Source organism: Gymnogyps californianus, chromosome 13 (assembly GCF_018139145.2).
Source record: "Gymnogyps californianus isolate 813 chromosome 13, ASM1813914v2, whole genome shotgun sequence".
NCBI lineage: Eukaryota > Metazoa > Chordata > Aves > Accipitriformes > Cathartidae > Gymnogyps > Gymnogyps californianus.
Window position 1 is genome coordinate 21118841 of NC_059483.1, and position 19357 is coordinate 21138197.

General features: G+C 37.4%; 1 protein-coding gene across 1 annotated transcript in view; it reads left to right on the plus strand.

Annotated features, from left to right (window-relative positions):
• Positions 1 to 19357, plus strand: part of ATP2B2 (ATPase plasma membrane Ca2+ transporting 2) — a 413794-nt gene that overhangs the window by 358361 nt on the left and 36076 nt on the right. Inside the window, exons 15-19 of the mRNA XM_050904420.1 lie at positions 156 to 390; positions 8027 to 8206; positions 9289 to 9376; positions 16606 to 16712; positions 17462 to 17653. Coding sequence (XP_050760377.1) covers positions 156 to 390; positions 8027 to 8206; positions 9289 to 9376; positions 16606 to 16712; positions 17462 to 17653 — 802 coding nt within the window. The remainder of the gene's footprint in view (positions 1 to 155; positions 391 to 8026; positions 8207 to 9288; positions 9377 to 16605; positions 16713 to 17461; positions 17654 to 19357) is intronic.

A 19357-nucleotide genomic window follows, 5' to 3' on the forward strand; every position in this document is an offset into this window, starting at 1 on the left:
TTTAATCTAGAAATTTACACTAGAAATGTAAAACTTGCCATCAAAAAAGGAAAGTGTTGAATGAAACGAGCTGATACAAAGAAATACTTTTCAGCAGTCATGCAAATGCACAATCAACTTTTTCTTTTTGTTTTTTTCCCCCATAAATAAAAAAGATGTTCCAGGATCCTTAATGCAGCTGGTGAACCTCGTATCTTCAGACCACGTGACCGAGATGAAATGGTGAAGAAAGTGATTGAACCTATGGCCTGTGATGGACTGAGAACTATCTGTGTTGCTTTCCGAGACTTTAACAGCAGCCCAGAGCCTGACTGGGACAATGAAAATGACATATTATCTGACCTGACTTGCATTTGTGTTGTTGGCATTGAAGACCCAGTAAGGCCAGAGGTATATCAAATTCTTATGTTACAAAGAATTTCTCAGAGAACTGAACATAAATTGAACTACAGATTTCTTGCAGTTTTTATCTTTTTTTTTAATTAGCTCTGTCAAAGAAGATGAAAGTGAGCTTTAGAAATAGACTTTACTTGATAAAAAGTCAAAGAATTAACTTGATAAAAATCAACTATTAATCAACCGATATTTAAATAAAGCAAAATAGGGCGTTTTGAACTACAGGATTAAGGTGACTTGACCTTCTCTCAAGGAGTAGTATACAGGAGGACTGATCAGCAGAAGGTTTATTATGCTCCCAGATCTGAAAGAATTTTCCTTTAAGTAATGTCGTGATACGCAACTCTGAAAGTAGAGAAGAGACGTGCAGTGATTGTAATTGCCACGATTATAACTGCAATGTGCTCGCTTTCCACAGAAATTGCACGCAGTCTTGGAGTTTTGTTTTACTGTAACAGTTGCCACTTGACTAATTGTCTTAAGGTTGTAACTGGTGGCTACTCAGGAAAACTCTTTTTAATGTTGTATTTGGAAAAGGAAAAGCTTTGCCATGGAAAGGGTGCAGATTTCACGGATACTATACGTAAATGGCTTATAAAAATATGACTAAAATTTCAACTGGACTAAACTGAGAAAATCAGTATTGGGTGTGCACACTGGAAGCATGTGCCTGCTCCTACACTTATATTACTACAGTAATACAAAGGGCGGATTAAGAGGCAGAAACTTTGTTTCTGACCTATGTATATGGTGCTTGATAATTGATCTTGACAGTGGGGAATTAATTCCATTTTACAGTTTAGAAACAGTGACAGAAGGTAAGTCCCAAAGTTGAAAGTGCTGAGCGTAAAATGGAGGCATTTTCGATATCTTTGTGTGGTGCTTTTCTCGCTGACTCAACTGTGAGTGTGTGGCCGCGGCTGCTGCGTAGGCACAGCTGCAGCCGCGTGGCGTGATGTGTGAGCAGCACCTCCGGCAAACGGGGGGAGCAATTCATGCTCTCCTATTTTGCTCCAAGAAATCCACTCTTCGATTCTGCTGTTGTTTCAGTAGATAATGACTGTGGTTTGCTTTGGAGTAAGGTCATTGAAAGATATTAATTTCTCTTAAACAAAAAGAGTGGTTCTGATGCTACACAAAGGAAGTAGTTTGGTACCAATCTTTGTCTTTTTTATTCTTCTGTCTCATTTTACATTTTTGCTGGATCTTTTTTTAATTACCTCTAAATCTTTGTATTTGATCCACTGAGAATTGGTGGCAATGTTAGAAAATTATTTTTTTTTACTAAAACATCAAAAGTATAAATTAATCTCATTTATTTCCCCGAGTCCTTTATAAAGTACGCTTTTACATACTTCTGACTGCTGTAATCTTTGGAAACTAGCCTGATATAATTACAACTACAGGTACCAACTGCATAACTATGCTTTGCATGATAATGAGCTTTTTTGATTTTTTTTCAGTATCAAGAAGGTTATATTATAAAGTAAATCTTGCGTAGGTGAAAACTGTAGGATAAACTCCTTATCTCCGCAGTCATCAGATAAACAGCATACACTTATCTGTCATCAGATGGTCTCTTGCTGCTAATCCATCTGTCCCTACACCTGAAATTGCAAGTCTTCAAAAATATTTAAAAACATTCTTAAAATGATCCCTTAATGCTCTAGCTCACATATATATAAACTCAGAAAGTTTTTAACTGTCAGTGACCACTAGAACTGTGAATCAGTCCTCTTTCCCTCCAAAATTGATTCATGATACATCATGTTAGAAAATAGCTTTAAGTCAGGTTACGTGTGGTGTGACAGACTGAGGGAATGGGTAGCAGTGGGATTTGCAGTTGTTATTGAAAATAGCTGCAAACTATCCTTTCATGTGATTATTATGAGTGTGTTTTATAAGAGAACTGCTCTCATCTTGTAGAGAATAATTTCTTAGGAACTTGAGGTAAAAATGAATAGTGTTGCTAAAAATAAAGAGGTCAAGTCTGACTGCTGTGTAAAGGATCAAAGACGATGAAGGCAGGAAAACATTTTATTTCTAGATAATTATTTGAATAATGTATTGAATTTCTTGTAGTTTAACACCAGAATATGTGGTAACACTTCTTACTTGACAAAGTGTGTCATTGCAAGATGCACAATAAAATGTTTATCATTTCAGAATTTTACCAAATGTTGGACATACCTACAGTTATTTTTTGGGACTTCGTTTTTTGAGGTTTTTTTCCCTCCCTGTCCCTTTTGACTGTTTTAAAGTGGTAATAACATCGTGAGAGCATTTAAAACAATGTTTAAGTTATTTCTACTCCACACATTGGTAAAAAGCAGTAGCAGTACCTTAGGAAAAAGAAATGAACCAAAAAACCCCAAGCCAGAAGAAAAACATAAATTTCGAAAGAACTGTCTAGGTATGAAATATCTGACTTAGTGGGAATATCGTAATATACGTATATTACAATGGTGAAATCATTGTAGATGCACATAGTAACATGTTGAGCTGTTATAAGGGATCTTACTATTTTGCCAGAATTAAGCCCACTTATAACTAGAGTCACCACTGAAGTTTATGAATTTTCAAAGTGCTTTCTATGGGGAAAAAAGAACATAAAAAATTAGAAATATTATTACAACTGCCGTTCTATTAATATTCTCAGTATTCATGCATAACAGAATTTATTCTGACAGAAATGATAGATTAGGTAATTCCAATGAAACAATCCAATGTCATCATCCTGGCAGCCTTTAGTTTCCCTTGAATTACATTCCTATTTTTTCTGGGGAAGGCTCAGTTTTTTCCTTTTCCTTAAGATGGTTGTTGGAGTTAACACATGCGAAATGGTAGCCTCCTTGTTTCCACAGAGCTCCCGTGGCATATTGCTCATATGCATCCTTGGAGTGTTTAAAGATGTGACTACCTGCAGTGTCAGTGGTGTCATGCTAGCATGGTTTCAGAAATAGAGTGCTGCATCTGTTCTGATGATATTGCTGGGAGCTTTCTTGCAGTTGCATTTCCTTCTGTACATTAAAAGAAACTATTTGGATGAATTATTCAACAATGATACCCAGCAACTGACCAGCTTTATCTGGAGTGTAACCACTGGACACCCATGACTTTTGCATAATTCCTAGGTTAATTCAGACACTAGTTTATTCATTATCGGCAGCTGTTTTTATCAAGCACTGAACTACCTGCTTGATATTTAACTTGGGGGGGGGGGGGGGGGGGGGGGGGGGGGGGGGGGGGGGGGGGGGGGGGGCGGGTTTCTTTGATAAATATACAAGAAAAGAACAAATAGAATGATGTCTTGTTCCTGTAGAGATTTCTCTATTGATTTTGACAGTCTTTCTGGGTTGATTTTAATGCGTCTGTACTGGCTTATACTGATTTGCCAATGGACGCCTACAATCTGTTATTTCTGGGAGATGAACATAAATCACTTCCAAATGTCATCTATTTATTTGTCACCTGATTCTGATAGATATTCCTGCATTGGATAATTTATGCATGCATGCATGCATTAGAAGGTTTTCTTTGCAGAGAGAAAATAAACCAGAAAATTTTAAAATGTGTACTTAAGCTCTGCAAAACTGATGGAAAATATCTGTTTCCACTGCCCACTCAGTCTGCCAACACTCTTTCTTCCTTACAGCAATAAAAAAATATGAGCAATATTTTAACTGTAATTACTGTACACAGTATTAAATCAGATACCACCCACCAGCTGTCCAAAAAATGAGAGAAGAGGAAAACAGAATTATTTCTCTAGTTACATGTGAGTTTGAGATGTATTTGAAACTAGGTTGTCCTCCTATGACCTTGTTTAATAGGACTGGCACTTTATGTGACTAGACCTTTTTTTCTGTTTGCACTGTAATTTATTTTTCTCCTTCATGGTTCATACACTGTGCTGGCTTTACAGGTAGTCATCTAAATCTGTCATATCCTATGCATGAGGGTCACCACAGTTAAAGTGGATACTAAGGGCATTCCAGATTGGCAAATGGGATATAGTCAGGATTATTAATGTGGAAACTGGGTAAATCAGGAGTCATTTGCTTAAGTAATAGATATAATCTGATTGTATGTCCCCCATAGAAGTCCATTTCATAATGTTAAAAGGCTTCAGGTCCAAATAACACTTCCAAGATACAACTTGTGGGAAGAATATTCTCAGTTCGTAGAGATGAGGAAATGGGAAGGTAAACCTCTGTCCCTTAATTTTTCTCCTGGTTCTGTAATCTGTATTGACAGAGAGTCATTCTGCAAACAGCACATTCTGTGGATGCAGTCTGAGGGTGGAGTGATTTTCTTTGTAGTCATGGGAAAATTACTAGTCTGATCCTCAATTAGGTGTTAGTTTAGTTGAGGCATTTTGGAAAACAGAAGCTTCACAACTGCCTTTAATAAAGGTGCAGAAACATGGTGTGAAATTGTATTAACTGATTAGAATAATCATTATCTACAATACGGTTTAAGGGTGTATAATTTCAGTCTCACATGCAGTCCAAGATATATAGCCTTTCTGGCCCCATGAAATCATTAGAAGCCCAGCATTTGCCACACTGGATCAGAGCAGTGGTTGTCATGTAAAAGGTAATGTCCTGCTTTCAGCAGCGTCACATACTTGCAGCTGGAGAGGAGATTAAAATGTCTAGAAATGCACAAAATTAACAGTGTAATGTTGTAGATGGTGGCTCCTTTTCTTAATATTTTCTGTACTAATGGATGAGATTAATCCACTCTAATTGGCATTGAGTTCTACAATACACTTCTATCTATGGTAGAGGTGCTGAATAGCAAGCTGCACTGAACTGGCAGTAGAATATAGCGAGGCTATGCTATTGTAGCCAGTAATACCCATTTTGGTACCCTTTCTTAAATAGTATTTTTTTTGTGTTGGTTTTGGTTGGGTTTTTTTTTTAATTTTTGATAATTATTTTAAAATTAAAATTCTTTTCATAATCGTATCCTTTGCTTATTAGTTTCTGTAGGAAATCAACAGCTCTGTATACACGATTGCTGACATCCTTCTTCACAGTCAGACAGTCCCATTACTTTACATAAGTATGTCATCTGAAGAAGCTCAGCTGATAATATAGTAGCAACTTGCAGTCAGTGGTCAAGTATATGTATTTATTTGGGGAATTTATTCAAATATGGCTTCTTTATGCATTCCATAGATTGAGAGTGTTAGGCAACATTGCAGAGCAAGCACCTAGGGCCAGGTCTTTGGAGCTATTTTAACTTGTGGGATGACCTTCAAATTGCCTGGAGATTTACTTAGGATCACTGCCTAACATTCAGATGCTTATCTAAGTCGTGCTCATCTGTCGGGAATCTTTTTCCTCTCAGACTGTCACTTGCCTACTTCAAGTACCTCTCCGCTGCCCCACACATAAGAATCAGTGCAACCTATAATTGCTTTATATCTGTCCTTTGCTATCTTCTGTAGTAAGGCAGTTCATTTTCTTGTACCTCTGTGACAGGTTGTCCTGGTTTTGGCTGGGACAGAGTTAACTCTCTTCTTAGTAGCTGGTACAGTGCTGTGTTTTGGATTTAGTGTGAGAATGATGTTGGTAACACTCCAATGTTTTAGTTGTTGCTAAGTAGCGCTTATCTTCAGCCAAGGACTTTCCAGTTTCCCGTGCTCTGCCAGCAAGCAGGTGTGCAAGGAGCTGGGAGGGAGCACGGCCAGGACAGCTGACCCGAACTAGCCAAAGGGGTATTCCATACCATGGAACGTCATGCCCAGTAGATAAACAGGGGGGAGTTGGCCGGGCGGCGCGGATCGTGGCTCGGAACTAACTGGGCATCGGTCAGCGGGTGGTGAGCAATTGCATTGTGCATCACTGGTGGGTTTTTTTTTTCTTTTGTTGTTGTTTGTTTGGTTTTTTTCCCTTCCTCCCCCTCCTTTTTGTTATATTCCTTTTCATTACTATTATTATTATTGTATTTCATTATTACTATTGTTAGTATTATATTTTACTTTAGTTATTAAACTGTTCTTATCTCAACCCACAAGTTTTACTTTTTTTTTTTCCCTCTTTCCTCCTCCTCACCCCACTGGGAGGGGGAAGGGGGAAGCGGCTGCGTGGTGCTTAGTTGCTGGCTGGGGTTAAACCACGACACAGGTTTCTGTCTTCATGAGGAGTCCTGGGATGCCCTTAGGCTCTTTTAGGTAAAAATGAACTTTAGAGAAGTGGTAGTGTGCTGAAGGTATCTATCTAGGCTGTTCTTGAAGTGTTAAACTCACTTCTTATTCTTCCATGTCAAATAATATTGTTTTTTTTTTTCTTGAAGAAATCATAGAATCATAGAATGGTTTGGGTTGGAAGGGACCTTAAAGATCATCTAGTTCCAAGCCCCCTGCCATGGGCAGGGATACCTTCCACCAGACCAGGTTGCTCCAAGCCCCATCCAGCCTGGGCTTGAACACTTCCAGGGAGGGGGCATCCACAACTGCTCTGGGCAACCTGTTCCAGTGCCTCACCACCCTCACAGTGAAGAATTTCTTCCTTACATCTCATCTAAATCTACCCTCTTTCAGTTTAAATCCATTACCCCTTGTCCTATCACTACAGGCCCTTGTAAAAAGTCCCTCTCCGGCTTTCTTGTTGGCCCCCTTTGGGTGCTGGAAGGCTGCTCCAAGGTCTCCCTGGAGCCTTCTCTTCTCCAGGCTTTCATAATAATGCAAAAGTGTGATGAGATTGCATTCATTGGTTAGAGTGATATTTATTAATAATTAATAAATTATCATTAATTATGATATAGTTTAAGGGAATAGAATTTTTTCCCCATCTGAAATTGAGCTATAGATATGTAGCCTTTCTATAGGCACTGACTTCATACACCGAAGTAGGTATTAAAAGAGCTTTATTTAATTATTAGGAGTCAATTTCCTAGCTCTTGCACATTTTAATTACAAAAAGATTTTTTTTTGTGAATAAGCTGTATATAATGCCAAGTCAGTATATAGCTTCTACATTAATCTCACAGACCCTGTTACACACTGAATTCTCTCACTGGTATGTATACTGTGCAACAGGAAGAGTTAGTCTCATGCAGAAAGGAGTGTAACTAAAATCATGCTTCATTTTTACAGTTTTGAAATATGTAAATTATGCATGAAATTTTAAACTTGTATATTTAGGAATTCCACCTGTTGATATGCATGAATTAGTGTTACAGTGCTAAATTACAATACCTTTTTAGATAAGCTTATTGAACGGAAAGTTTGGATCAGAAGTTAGATCCTTTTCTGTATAACATACATGTATTCTGAGTTCATGTTTACATGGATGTTGAGTGTGTTAGGTTCAGCATGCTGTACCTTGATGCTAAAGGTCAAAAAAGCTGCAGAGCACTCCTTTCTATTAAAGTCAGGAGAAGCTTTAGGCAGCTGATCTAAAAAACAGTTTGTGTGCTGCTTGAGACAAGATTTGTCTTGCCTGTGGTGTAACCTCAGTTCCATAATAGTCAGGTAGCTATAGTATGCCATAACATGTATGATTGCTCTTTTTTGCTTCATGAATTTCTTAACCTCAAAATATTCTGATTGGAAACACCTGACTTAAATTTTATCTCTCATCTAGGATTTTTCTTTCCTGTGATATTGCTTTTGTAGGTCCCAGAAGCCATAAGAAAGTGCCAGCGAGCTGGAATTACAGTCCGCATGGTCACTGGAGACAACATCAACACAGCACGTGCCATTGCCATAAAATGTGGAATCATTCATCCGGGAGAAGACTTTCTCTGCCTCGAAGGGAAAGAGTTTAACAGAAGGATCCGAAATGAGAAGGGAGAGGTAATGCGTATACTAAATCCATACATGTTATGAACATGTTTTTAAAAAATAGCGAGGACACTGAAATGTTGTTTCTCCTGCACTGATGTGTACCTCATATCAGTAAAGACTACTTGGAGAGATTGCTGCTTCTTTCTACTGCTGGCCTTTTGCAATTCAAAATACCATTGAAAGTGCAGTCTTTTCATGATGCAGAGCCACTATCAGTTTAGTGCTAGCCTAATTCAGCAGTTTTTAGAACCATAGCACTAGTCTACAAGAAATCAAAGCCAGGCACATTCAAAGCAGCTTTGTTAGCAAAGAGGAGAAGGAACTCAACAGCAGTTTGCAGGTCTGTCTCTTAAAAATGCAATCTGTACTGAGAACCAGCTCCTCTCTTTATTTTATACCACTTTATCTAATGTACTGCTATATCCACTCACTCTAATGATTTGCGTAACTTAATCTATTCTTTGGAAGATTTTTAACTCCTCATAAAAGATGGAGCTAACACAGGCTATTGAAGTCAGCTTTAAAAACGTAAACTCTACGCTGTGTCTTTGAGTCCATCATTACTGAATGGACACAGTCGTTTACTCCTTGCATTGATTGATGGAATCCTGGGAACGTTAGTATATGCAATGGATTTGTCCTTGTTGCTATTGGTATACAGAGAATATTCTGCCGTTATTGGTGGCAAAATGAAGTGAAGAACTTGGATTCAAGTGTAGAGTAGAACAACACACTTTTACTTGTAAACTTGTTTGATCAGCTTTGAGAAACTCCACTATCCTATATCTAGAGTCATGAGTCTGAGTGGAATTATCCGTAAAGAAGATAAGAAAGGCTGATTAGATAGTGTGGCAAAATTACCTATGTTAGCCATCAGCTGAGCTTTGGTACTAGAAATCTTGCCTTTTTTGACCTTGTCTTCATTTGCAGCATTGATGGCTGTTGTAGTTTTTCTGTGCTTTTGGAGAAAAGTTGCAGATCTGAGGAGTGAAGTGAATCATCTGACACATGGCACAAATATATTTTGCATTTTGCTAATCACAGGCTAACAGTTTTACTGTTTTGGCTTTTTTTGTGTTCCCCCCCTCCAGATTGAGCAAGAGCGGATTGACAAAATCTGGCCAAAGCTTCGAGTGCTTGCTCGCTCATCTCCCACGGACAAACACACTTTGGTAAAAGGTGCGTACAGACTACCTTCGTGCTTGTGTGTAATTAATGCCAAAGTTACTGAATTATGTTCGGCACATGATCTGTGCTGTAAAAATTTTACTGTTACAAATATATCTGAGTTGTTACCTTTAATTGCACATCTGTACATAATGCAAGGAAGTTTTCTCAGTAACCAAGTCTCTTGTGTTTGCGTTCTACCTGAGCCTTCAAATGGAAAATAATAGGAAACTGGTTGGCCAGAATAACAGAAATACCAATAAGATGTCTGGCAAGTAGATGTAGGCAGTCTCATATTTACCTTGTGACTTTTAATTGAACTAGAACGAGGCTCTAGCTGGGAAGGGAAAATGTGTATTTGCTGGTCAGAAAGAAAATATTGTTGAGAAACAGGTTGTTCTTCATACAAACAAGAGGGGGCATAGATTTTGTAGTCTTTGCCTATACCTCTTTATGAAGAAAACAAGAATAAGCTCATTTAGAGTAAATCAAGTCACTCAAGTGCATCTGTTCTCCCAAGATTATTTTTAAAGAGTATTCCAAGATAAAAAACTTTTCATGTTACGATAGCAGTTATTGGAGATCATGTAACTAGGAGCTGCCCTCTTTAGCATTATGTGAATGGAGATACGTATTTTAAGCCAGTTCTGTTTTCCTGTAGGCTCACTAATTGTATGATTTGCATTGGCTTCCTTTAGATTTCTGGCTGTATTTTTAGAGTGTGTTTTTGTCCTATAAAAACTGCACCATACAAATTATATTCTCTTACCATACTGCCTGCAGATGGAATGCTCTATAAAAGAGGGATTTGTTTGCAGTTTTCTTTATAAAGCCTTTTTCATATCTGTAACTCATACTTCTTGATGACTTGAAATCTTATGCTGTTGACTTTGAAGCTCACACTTAAAAGACAGCTGATGAAATCAGAAAATTTCTGATCAGGAATAACATCATTTCCGGCCATGATAAGATGGGGGGGCTGGCGCAGGCCGAAGCCCCATCGGCAGATGGCTGTGTTTGCTGGCTTCCTGATGAAGGAAGAACTGGATTATTTTGCTAAGGCTCTAGAAAGTCTGGAGAGACTCTTCTTAGCAATTCTTGGAGGAGCTAAAGTTCAGGATAAGATCCAGCTGATGAGTTACATGTTTTCAGCTGGTCGACTAATTAAATAATAATTCACGTTTAGGTAGGAAATCCTTTTGGTATGGCAAGGTTTTATTGACGTGACTCCATACATGACTGATTACAAAGGCTTTTGAGCAGTATGTAATTTTTTTAAAATGCCTAAAGGACTTCACAGCCAAAGTTCCATTGTGAATTTGAAGATTGGATCAGTTGGGTCCTTTGGGATTGGGACCAGTGTTTGTGAAGAGCTCTGGAAGCATGAATCATTCAGGAGAACTCAAATGTCTTGTAAGCCCTGGCATGGTGCACGAGATGGGGCAGCTGGAGACATACTGCTGTTACTCACCCTCTCCAGCCACTGTTTAGACCAGTGGTCTCCGAAGTGGGGTGCACACATGTCAGGGACAATCCACTGGGGTGCAGGAAGAAAATATTTTTTACCATTATTAAGTAGAGGGATATTTTTAAAATACAGTTTATTTCATCTCTATCTTATCCTTTTCTAATGTATGTTTTATAATGTACATAATATATTAGTACAGTAGTACATATGTATAATTTATAAATAATATACATATTTTGGGGGTGTATGCTCAAAAAGATTTCACCAATAGGTGTTCATGATTTAAAAGGTTTGGAGACCATTGGTTTGTAGAACATAATTACTAGCTCCATAGGTTGGTATTAAAACAGCACAAAGTTAGATGAAGTCTCCTCACTTCCCTAGTGCATATAAAATACTGTCCTGTCGCTCTTAGAGGACATGACTTGTACAGCCTAATAGTTTATTTGTTTCAGAAACACACAACAATGTGTGTTTCATTAAGTGGATTATATAAGTCCCTTGGGAGTACTCATTTGAATCATTCAAGATTTTTCCTGAAGAGGAAAATGAGACCTTTGCCAGGGAAAATGAAATCAATAAAGAGCTGAAGAAAAACAAGCAACAAATTATTGATGTTTTATAGCATATGCATTTTGACAATCCAAAAGTTATTTACTACTACTGAATGCCTTATGCAACTAATACAATTCATGTTTTAAAGATGTGAAAAGGTCAAATGATAGAGCAATTAAGTATCTAACGAAATTCAAGAACAAGTCTGTAGAAAATCATGATGGAGTTTTTTGGCTGGTAATACTCCAAGGGCCATTAAAAGTTACAAGAAACTATTTAAATGTTCACTAGTTTTGGGCCTCTTGTTAAAATGTTATGTTTTTCTCAGACACTTGAGGGATCAAGAGGATTTTCTCTTCTTTGATGTATTCTATCTGCTCTAGGGTAAAAAACACACATCACAAAATAAACTTTTTTTATATTTAATTTTTAATGACATACAGCTGCTGGAGGGAATATTTTTTCTCCTTAACATAGCACAATCCCACCCAGCAAAAGGATCATTTTTATTTTGCATTTTTGTTTTTACTACCGCTAAGGGACTAGAGAAAGGCATGGTTCAGCATTTCAGGCTGGGCAGACAGTTTCTTTCAAATATTTATGGCTTTGAAGTAGAGGTAGATTGAAAAAAAAAAAAATGTCAAAATGGTTTATCATCACGAACTGTTTTAGTGAAACAAAAGTGTTAGATATCTCAATCCAACTGAAATACAATTTCTTATGGATTTTATGACATCCATTGGTATTATTTCATATTTTTTACCCTATTTCAAAATATAACAGGTAAAAACGCATATCATTTATACTGATGTGCCCTTATAATATTATTGCTGAAATACTTCAATATTGTCATGTTGTTTTTTAAAACGCTATGGGAAGCAACTGTTTAGTACTGATGGGAAATATCATCATCTTATCAGAAAGTATAGAGAAAATCAAATAAATAGTCAATTTACCAGTTAAAGAAGCTGTGCTTTCCAATATGTTTAAATTAGGCTGGAATTACTTTTCTGTGATATTAAAAACAACTATTCTGTTCTCATGTGAGGCTGATTTATTAACAAGCAGAAAGGGAGCTTTAAAGAAGAAATTATTTTTAATAATTACTCTTAATTACTAAAATATTTCAAATATTATTGCATGGAATGGTATTATATTCATGACCTTATTAATGTGGACATGCCATGAGACTAGGTAGAATAATAAAAATATAGAAAAGTGTATTAATTGAAATGCTGAAATTAAGTATCAGCATGTTACAAATTCCAAGTGGTTTTGATTTCCATTTGAGAGAAAATTTTAATATTTATTTTTATTCAAATTCATATGAAGAAATACTCAGAAAGTTGACCTGTTCTACAGTGTAAAAAGTCAGTTTCAACCAACTCTTCCCTGAAGCAAAGAATATAAAAATAGTTTAAAGGAAGCAGAGGGTATACTGCATTTGAATCTAGAGTTTTATACGCTGTAAATACCATTTAAGTCTCTGCAGTCTGTGTCAAGTGTAACTTTGTGGGAGGCACTGATGCCTTCAAGGTTCCCCTTTAGTGTTTCAGTCTTACAATATAAAGCACATCAGTGGTGCATGCTTAGTACAGAAATCCATGCGTTTTAGCCATGTTCTTCTCTGCCATTCTAAAATCGTGAACTTTGTGGAGCACTATTCACTTAACAATTACCAATGCTGTTATATATAACACTTTTACATTAACCTTTAAAGCTCTATTCCTGCACGTACTTAAGCATGTAACTAAAGTGAATTTAAATTTTCTCTTTCAGACAGACTTTCTAAATTCTTGTTAAATTAATAGGGAGCTTCAGAAAGTTTGGAAGTACTAAAACTAATCTGAGCGGAACATGCCTATGAGAATGTATTACTGCATCTGTCTATGTTTAGCTTGTCAAAGAAATATTAATATGTGTAAGCATATGGGATGATCAGCTTTACTGCGTCAGTAACGCCTGAATTGGTGTGCATCTTTGAAATGCTCTACTGTAGCTAAGTTCTTCCTGTCTGCCTGTTTTATCAGTTGAGACAGAAAGAAATATCTAAACCAGGACTTTTTTTCCTCCCAGAACCAACGGTTTCTTACTGATGCAGCTCTAAGGGTGACAATGCAAGTAAGAATTGTTTAAATAAAGCGGCATTTGTTCTGCAATAAAGGGAGAACCTGAGGCTATACTTGATGGTTTTTGTGTGAGCCATGGGCACATAGCTCCTTGTAAAAGAAATGGAAGACACGTTGTTGGTTAATATTCTTTATATTATTATCCTGAGTGGATTTGATTTAATGCTTGCTTAATGTTAGATGGGAGGAAGGTGGGAGGTACAGGATATATTTTGCTTTTAGCTGTGTATGCAGTGCTGGTACCTTCTATAGCAAGCTTGTGCATATAGTGCCCCTCTTGATAGCTATACATAGTTGTTTTAAATATGATCTTTTCCCTCATCAGAAACAAGCTGCTTGCTCGGAAAAACTTACGCCTTATCCAAGCTATACGACTCCTCCCCAAATTCCTGCAGCATTAGTGGAATCTGTGTGTGGAACACACTGTCATGTTATGCTCTAGGTATATTCCTGTGGCTGTTGAATAAAATTCTTTTTGACAGAGGAAGGTCGTGGCCAAACAGCTTAAGATGAGGGAACAGACCAATGAAACAGCAAAGGCTATTTTGGGAGGAAGCTTGGCTGAGTTTTAGGAATTCCCCTGCTACACCTTGCAGACCTGTTCCTATTAAAATACTGTATGTAAGCATTCAACTGGAGTAAAGCAGTTTATTTTGAAGAAATTTCCTGGCTGTTAAACATGACTAATTAATACTGAAGCTTCTTCTTAGCTGTTTTGAATGAGTGGAAAGGCCAGTGAATGTTAAAGAAATGAGCATTCTCTTTATTGGCAGTCAGGTCATGCCCTTATTTTCATTCATCACTGAAGCAGTTGTTCTGCACAGCTCAAGAGTGCAGAGGGAGAACCCTCCCTAGGCATCCCTCCTCTGTTTGGTGTCCTTACGCTGTTTGTAAAATCTATACAGACATATTATTCGATACCGAAGAAAATTCTTGAGGTGAAACCTTATCACTACTATTAACAGAATGATACCAAAGGAAAAAAAAAAAAGTAAAAGTAAATGTGGTTAGGAGGGAGGCAAGTGCTGGGAAGAAGACAAGCATTCAGAAACGTGAGGAAGGGGGGAGGAGGAGCAGATTAAAAAGAGCATGCAGAAGTCAGGGAGCATAAGTATAGCTATGATAAATCCTCTGAATCCCAAATAATCACTACTGCTCCATTTTAGAAATTTGTCTGATGTACAAATGAAAGTTCCGCAAATATCTTCTCTCTTCCTATGAACAGCACTGAAGTCCATCCACATACTGTGCTATGCGTTGGCATATTTCTGATGGCACTAGCAGTGGTCGCTGCGATGAAGGCGTGTGGCTGAGATGCTGATGATAACTGAGACCATTTTATCTCTCTTTTTCCATGACTGCTGGTTATGCAGTTCTGTGCTCTGGAGGGTGTTGGGCTTACCCTGGCTGCATAGTTTGCTTTTAAGGATAAAAATGACTCCTAAACCTTGTGAACGACTACTAAACCATGTAAATTACTTAGCTGCATCCAGCAATTGGCTGATGCAGGGCAGTTGGTAGTATAGTCATTGACGTTAGGGCACTATTTATATCTATTAGGAGGTCATTTGTTAGAGGCTCTTCAACTTGATTTGGGTTGTGCTCCCATTTGGAATCCAGTTGTGAGAGGATGCTATCTACCTGTTCGGAGCAGTTAATACCATGATGTGTCAGAGATTTTAATGAATTTTTTCAGAAGCTTAAACTATTAATTTAACATCAAAGGATGTGATAATAACAAGAAGGAAAGACCAAGATAAATGCTTTTAACAGTAATGGCAGCTGATTTTCCTGTTTAGTTAGTAATACCAAAGGCAAATCACCCCAACAAATTGAAAGCTCTAATTATAAGATCTTATCAGAATAATGTGCCATTTATCTGAGTTCATGCTGCCAATGGAAAGTGAATAGGTTTTTTTCTGATTTTCATAAGACTGAAAAATACAGGACACTAACTGCTTCCATACTGCATTGCAATCTTCTGGGTGCCTGATAAGCCTGAACCTTGCCGAGAGGCAGCTATTGCTCTGTAATCTGCAATTTCCTATTTCTGGTTAGTTATCTGATATGTGAGTTATTTTTTTCCAGAGTAAAACGAAAGCTTTTCACACTGGGTAGGTTTTGATAATTGTCTTTAGAGGTTATGACTTTGTGCAAAATGTGTTAGCGAAAGGATTTCTGTCATTTTTTCCCCCTAAGTTATTAATATGGAGAAATGTTCTTGTATCCTACACAACAATCCTGTATTCTGGACTCCTATTCAAATGGACTCTGACATGGAAATAAAAACATGAGTGGTGAATGATCCCCGTCCTATTAAAAAACAGGGTGGCTTCTGTAACCTTAGAAAAATTCTTTGTTCTTTTTCTTACTTTCCCCATCTGCATAAGTGGAAGATACTTCCCTGCAGGCTAGTTGTGTGAAACTTGATTCACCAAGTGAAAAGTGCTTTCTTTCCTCAAATGATCTCAAAATGAAAGTAGAAATTATTTTATTATGTCTATTTATTAAAATGTTTGGCTCCAGAATTTAATTGAAGATGTCTGTTAAAATGCTAATTTGGCTCCAGCTAAATAAAATTCATCAATGGCATTTGTTATCTTTAGGTTAAACTGATTGCCAGAAGGCATCCCAATAAGGCAGATACTACAGTTCAGTCCCAGTTTAGGAGAGCTTTAAGCATGAACTTAAGTCTTTGGCAAATCCTTTCCACTGATGTTTAATCAGAGAGCTGGGCTGAAATGGGTTTACTGTGACACATAATTTTAAATAGTAGAAATCTTCCAAAAGAACCTAATGAGCTGATCTCATTCCCTTTGAAGTCTATGCAAGTTCTGTTAATGTTTTGATGATGCAGGATCAGAACTTTCCATGTAAATTCTAGTAGTGATGTCTAGTAGCAGGTAGTAGTGATGATACTGCTTTCATCATTATTTTCCTTAAAAATCAACTCTATTAATCTCTGTAAGACTTGGGTGGCGTTATGCAGTCTATATTACACAGACCGTGCTACTTTTTAGAGGGAAGTTTTATATTGCTAATTTTTTTATGTATATGTATGTATACACACACATACACATTTTTTGCAGGTATTATTGACAGCACACAGGTGGAACAGAGGCAGGTTGTAGCTGTGACTGGTGATGGCACCAACGATGGACCAGCACTTAAAAAAGCTGATGTTGGCTTTGCAATGGTATAATCTTGAGCGTATTTATTGATGTTTGTGTCATTATAGATTTGCTGTAAGAGGTTTTTCATTCATTAAGTGTTGAGAAAGTTGCTTAGTTATTACTTGTCAGTGAAGCAATATATTGGAGGGGGTGAGTTATTTTGCTTCAGAATCCTTTAATTTACTATGTTAGATTCACTGGTATTGCTTTGATACTTTTTCAATATTTTGTGTAAGGTAATTATTGGCTATATGCAGAATCCTGTGCCAATACAGAAAAATGAACTGTGTGTTCTTCACAACAGTGGAGTACTGTTTTGCTTTGGTAAAATCCATCACTAATTGTAAAGATGTCTTCCCAACGTACTCTGACTCTGAAGACATTAATATACTAGAGTATATATTAAGATACGTAATTTAATTTTTGTTAGCAATTCTGTTCATGTATATTAATAAAATATCATCAATGATAAAAATAACTCAGAAGATCAGTAGTCATTAAGCTGATAATTTAAAACACTCAAAACTATCATCACATGAATTCCACTGCTCTGTATCAGTTCCCTTTTCTGCATCCTTATTCACTTTCAAAAATAGGCCAAATTAGCTAACTTCCTAGCAAATATAAAATGCAGAATATGCTCAGCAGTCACTGTTAGTATATGCTGGGAAGTCTCTGTATAACTGTGGACTTTGAATGAGTATGAAAATTTGTGTTCTGACTGTCTCTGTACTTTCTGGTTGGTAATTTTATTCACAATTAATTTTTCCAGGGTATTGCTGGAACAGATGTTGCAAAGGAAGCCTCAGATATCATCCTAACAGATGACAATTTCAGTAGCATTGTGAAGGCTGTAATGTGGGGACGTAATGTCTATGATAGTATCTCCAAGTTCCTGCAGTTCCAGCTCACTGTTAACATTGTGGCTGTGATTGTGGCTTTCACTGGAGCATGCATTACCCAGGTAAGGTTAACTTCAGGTGTTGCTTCAAGTATGGGGCCAAATCCCACCAAGCTACATTTTCTTTTAAGTCATGGTGGCTTACATTTGATTCTTACTTTGTACAACAGAAAGTATGCTTCCTGAAATTCTTCTGAGCATTAAGAGTGTATTTAGGATCAAGCTGCTAAGTGTTAAAGAGCTGTTGACATAAGGAAGTGTACTAACGCATCTTCTGGAAGTAAATTGCTTTTCGGAGCTGCTAATTTTTGTGCTGCCTCCATACAGCTCCCTGGTTTTGATTATATATTATTGTCATGACGGCGCCTGTGATGATAGGACAGAAAATGTCAGGGATTGGGAGAAGGAAGAGGTTGTGTGACTTTGCCTTTTCCTCTCGGAATATTTCACTATTAAATATATATTTCTTGATGATTATGGAATGAGATTATTATTTTCAGGCAAGCAGTACTGACACACAGAAGTAATCCCAGCAGGGGAGCTTTGTGACTGATAAAATTATTTTGTGGCTTTCAGGCAATTCCTTTTAATTTCAGATACAAATGACAAACCATTTAAATGACAGATACAGTTGGACTTTGATCTCTTTTCCTCCCTCTGCATTAATCCCTCACTGCAATCCTGGTGTACATGCAACATGTCTTTTACAAAAAGCATATGTGAAAGCAAAGCACACTTTTTCCCTTCAAATTACTACTTTTTGATCAATAAAATCAAATTTTCTTTTCCCTAGAAGGAAAACAGGATGTATTTTGTATCGTATGAGGTTTTTGTCCTTCATTAGAAAATAGCAAAACATGCAGTTTTTACTGTTGTCGCTCTCTAAAAAAATGTATGTTTCAGATGCTGCAGACAGGTGCTGTTACAAAATGCCTCCTTTGATTGAGACACACTGTGGGAAAGCTGATGCTTCCCTCTGCTGTGCATCATACCGATGCACATACCTGTTTCAGCAGGTAAATTTCACCTCATTGCACACCTGAGTAAAACAATGAATAAGTCATTAGCTCTGCTCCAGGGTAAACTTACATTGTAATCATGGAATTGATACTTGAAAGCAGAAACCCACGTAGCTTTACAAAACCACGAGGTCAAACTTCTCCTAAGCCTTGACTGACATTTAGAGGCCTTTTTTGTGCTGCGTACGAGGAGTCTGCAAGCTCCCAGCTTCTGCTAGCACCGTGCAACAGCTGGGTAGATACAACTGTCAGCATTTAGCTCCTCTGAGCTAAGTGAGCGTAAGGCTAGCGCTAGGGCTGGAATTCTCACAAATGGCTGTTTTTGAAGCAAGCGGAAGTGATCTTAACAAATGAAATAACTATTTTATTCTGTACAAAGGAAGCACTGAAACCTCAATTCACTTGTTTTCTGAGAAGTAAAAATTGCTTACTGCTAAGTGCTAGATCCCTACCACACTGCCCCCCGGTCTTGATGGTGCCTTGTTGTCACAACTGAGCCTGTGCTATGGGACAAAATTATTGATGTTGAGGCAGAAGTTGGATAACTTTTCCTTTTCCCTTGGAAAATATTTTCAAGCGTATTGAGAAAATGTTTAGCTGTAAAGTGATTGTTGCTGGTAACAGAAGGTATGTGAATAAGGACTAAACATCTGGAAGGTCAGTCCGCCTGGATTTTCATCAGTGGTACAAAACCATATAGAAAAAACTGCTAAAAGCAATGTGGTAAGAATACCGTAATTGGAACTGA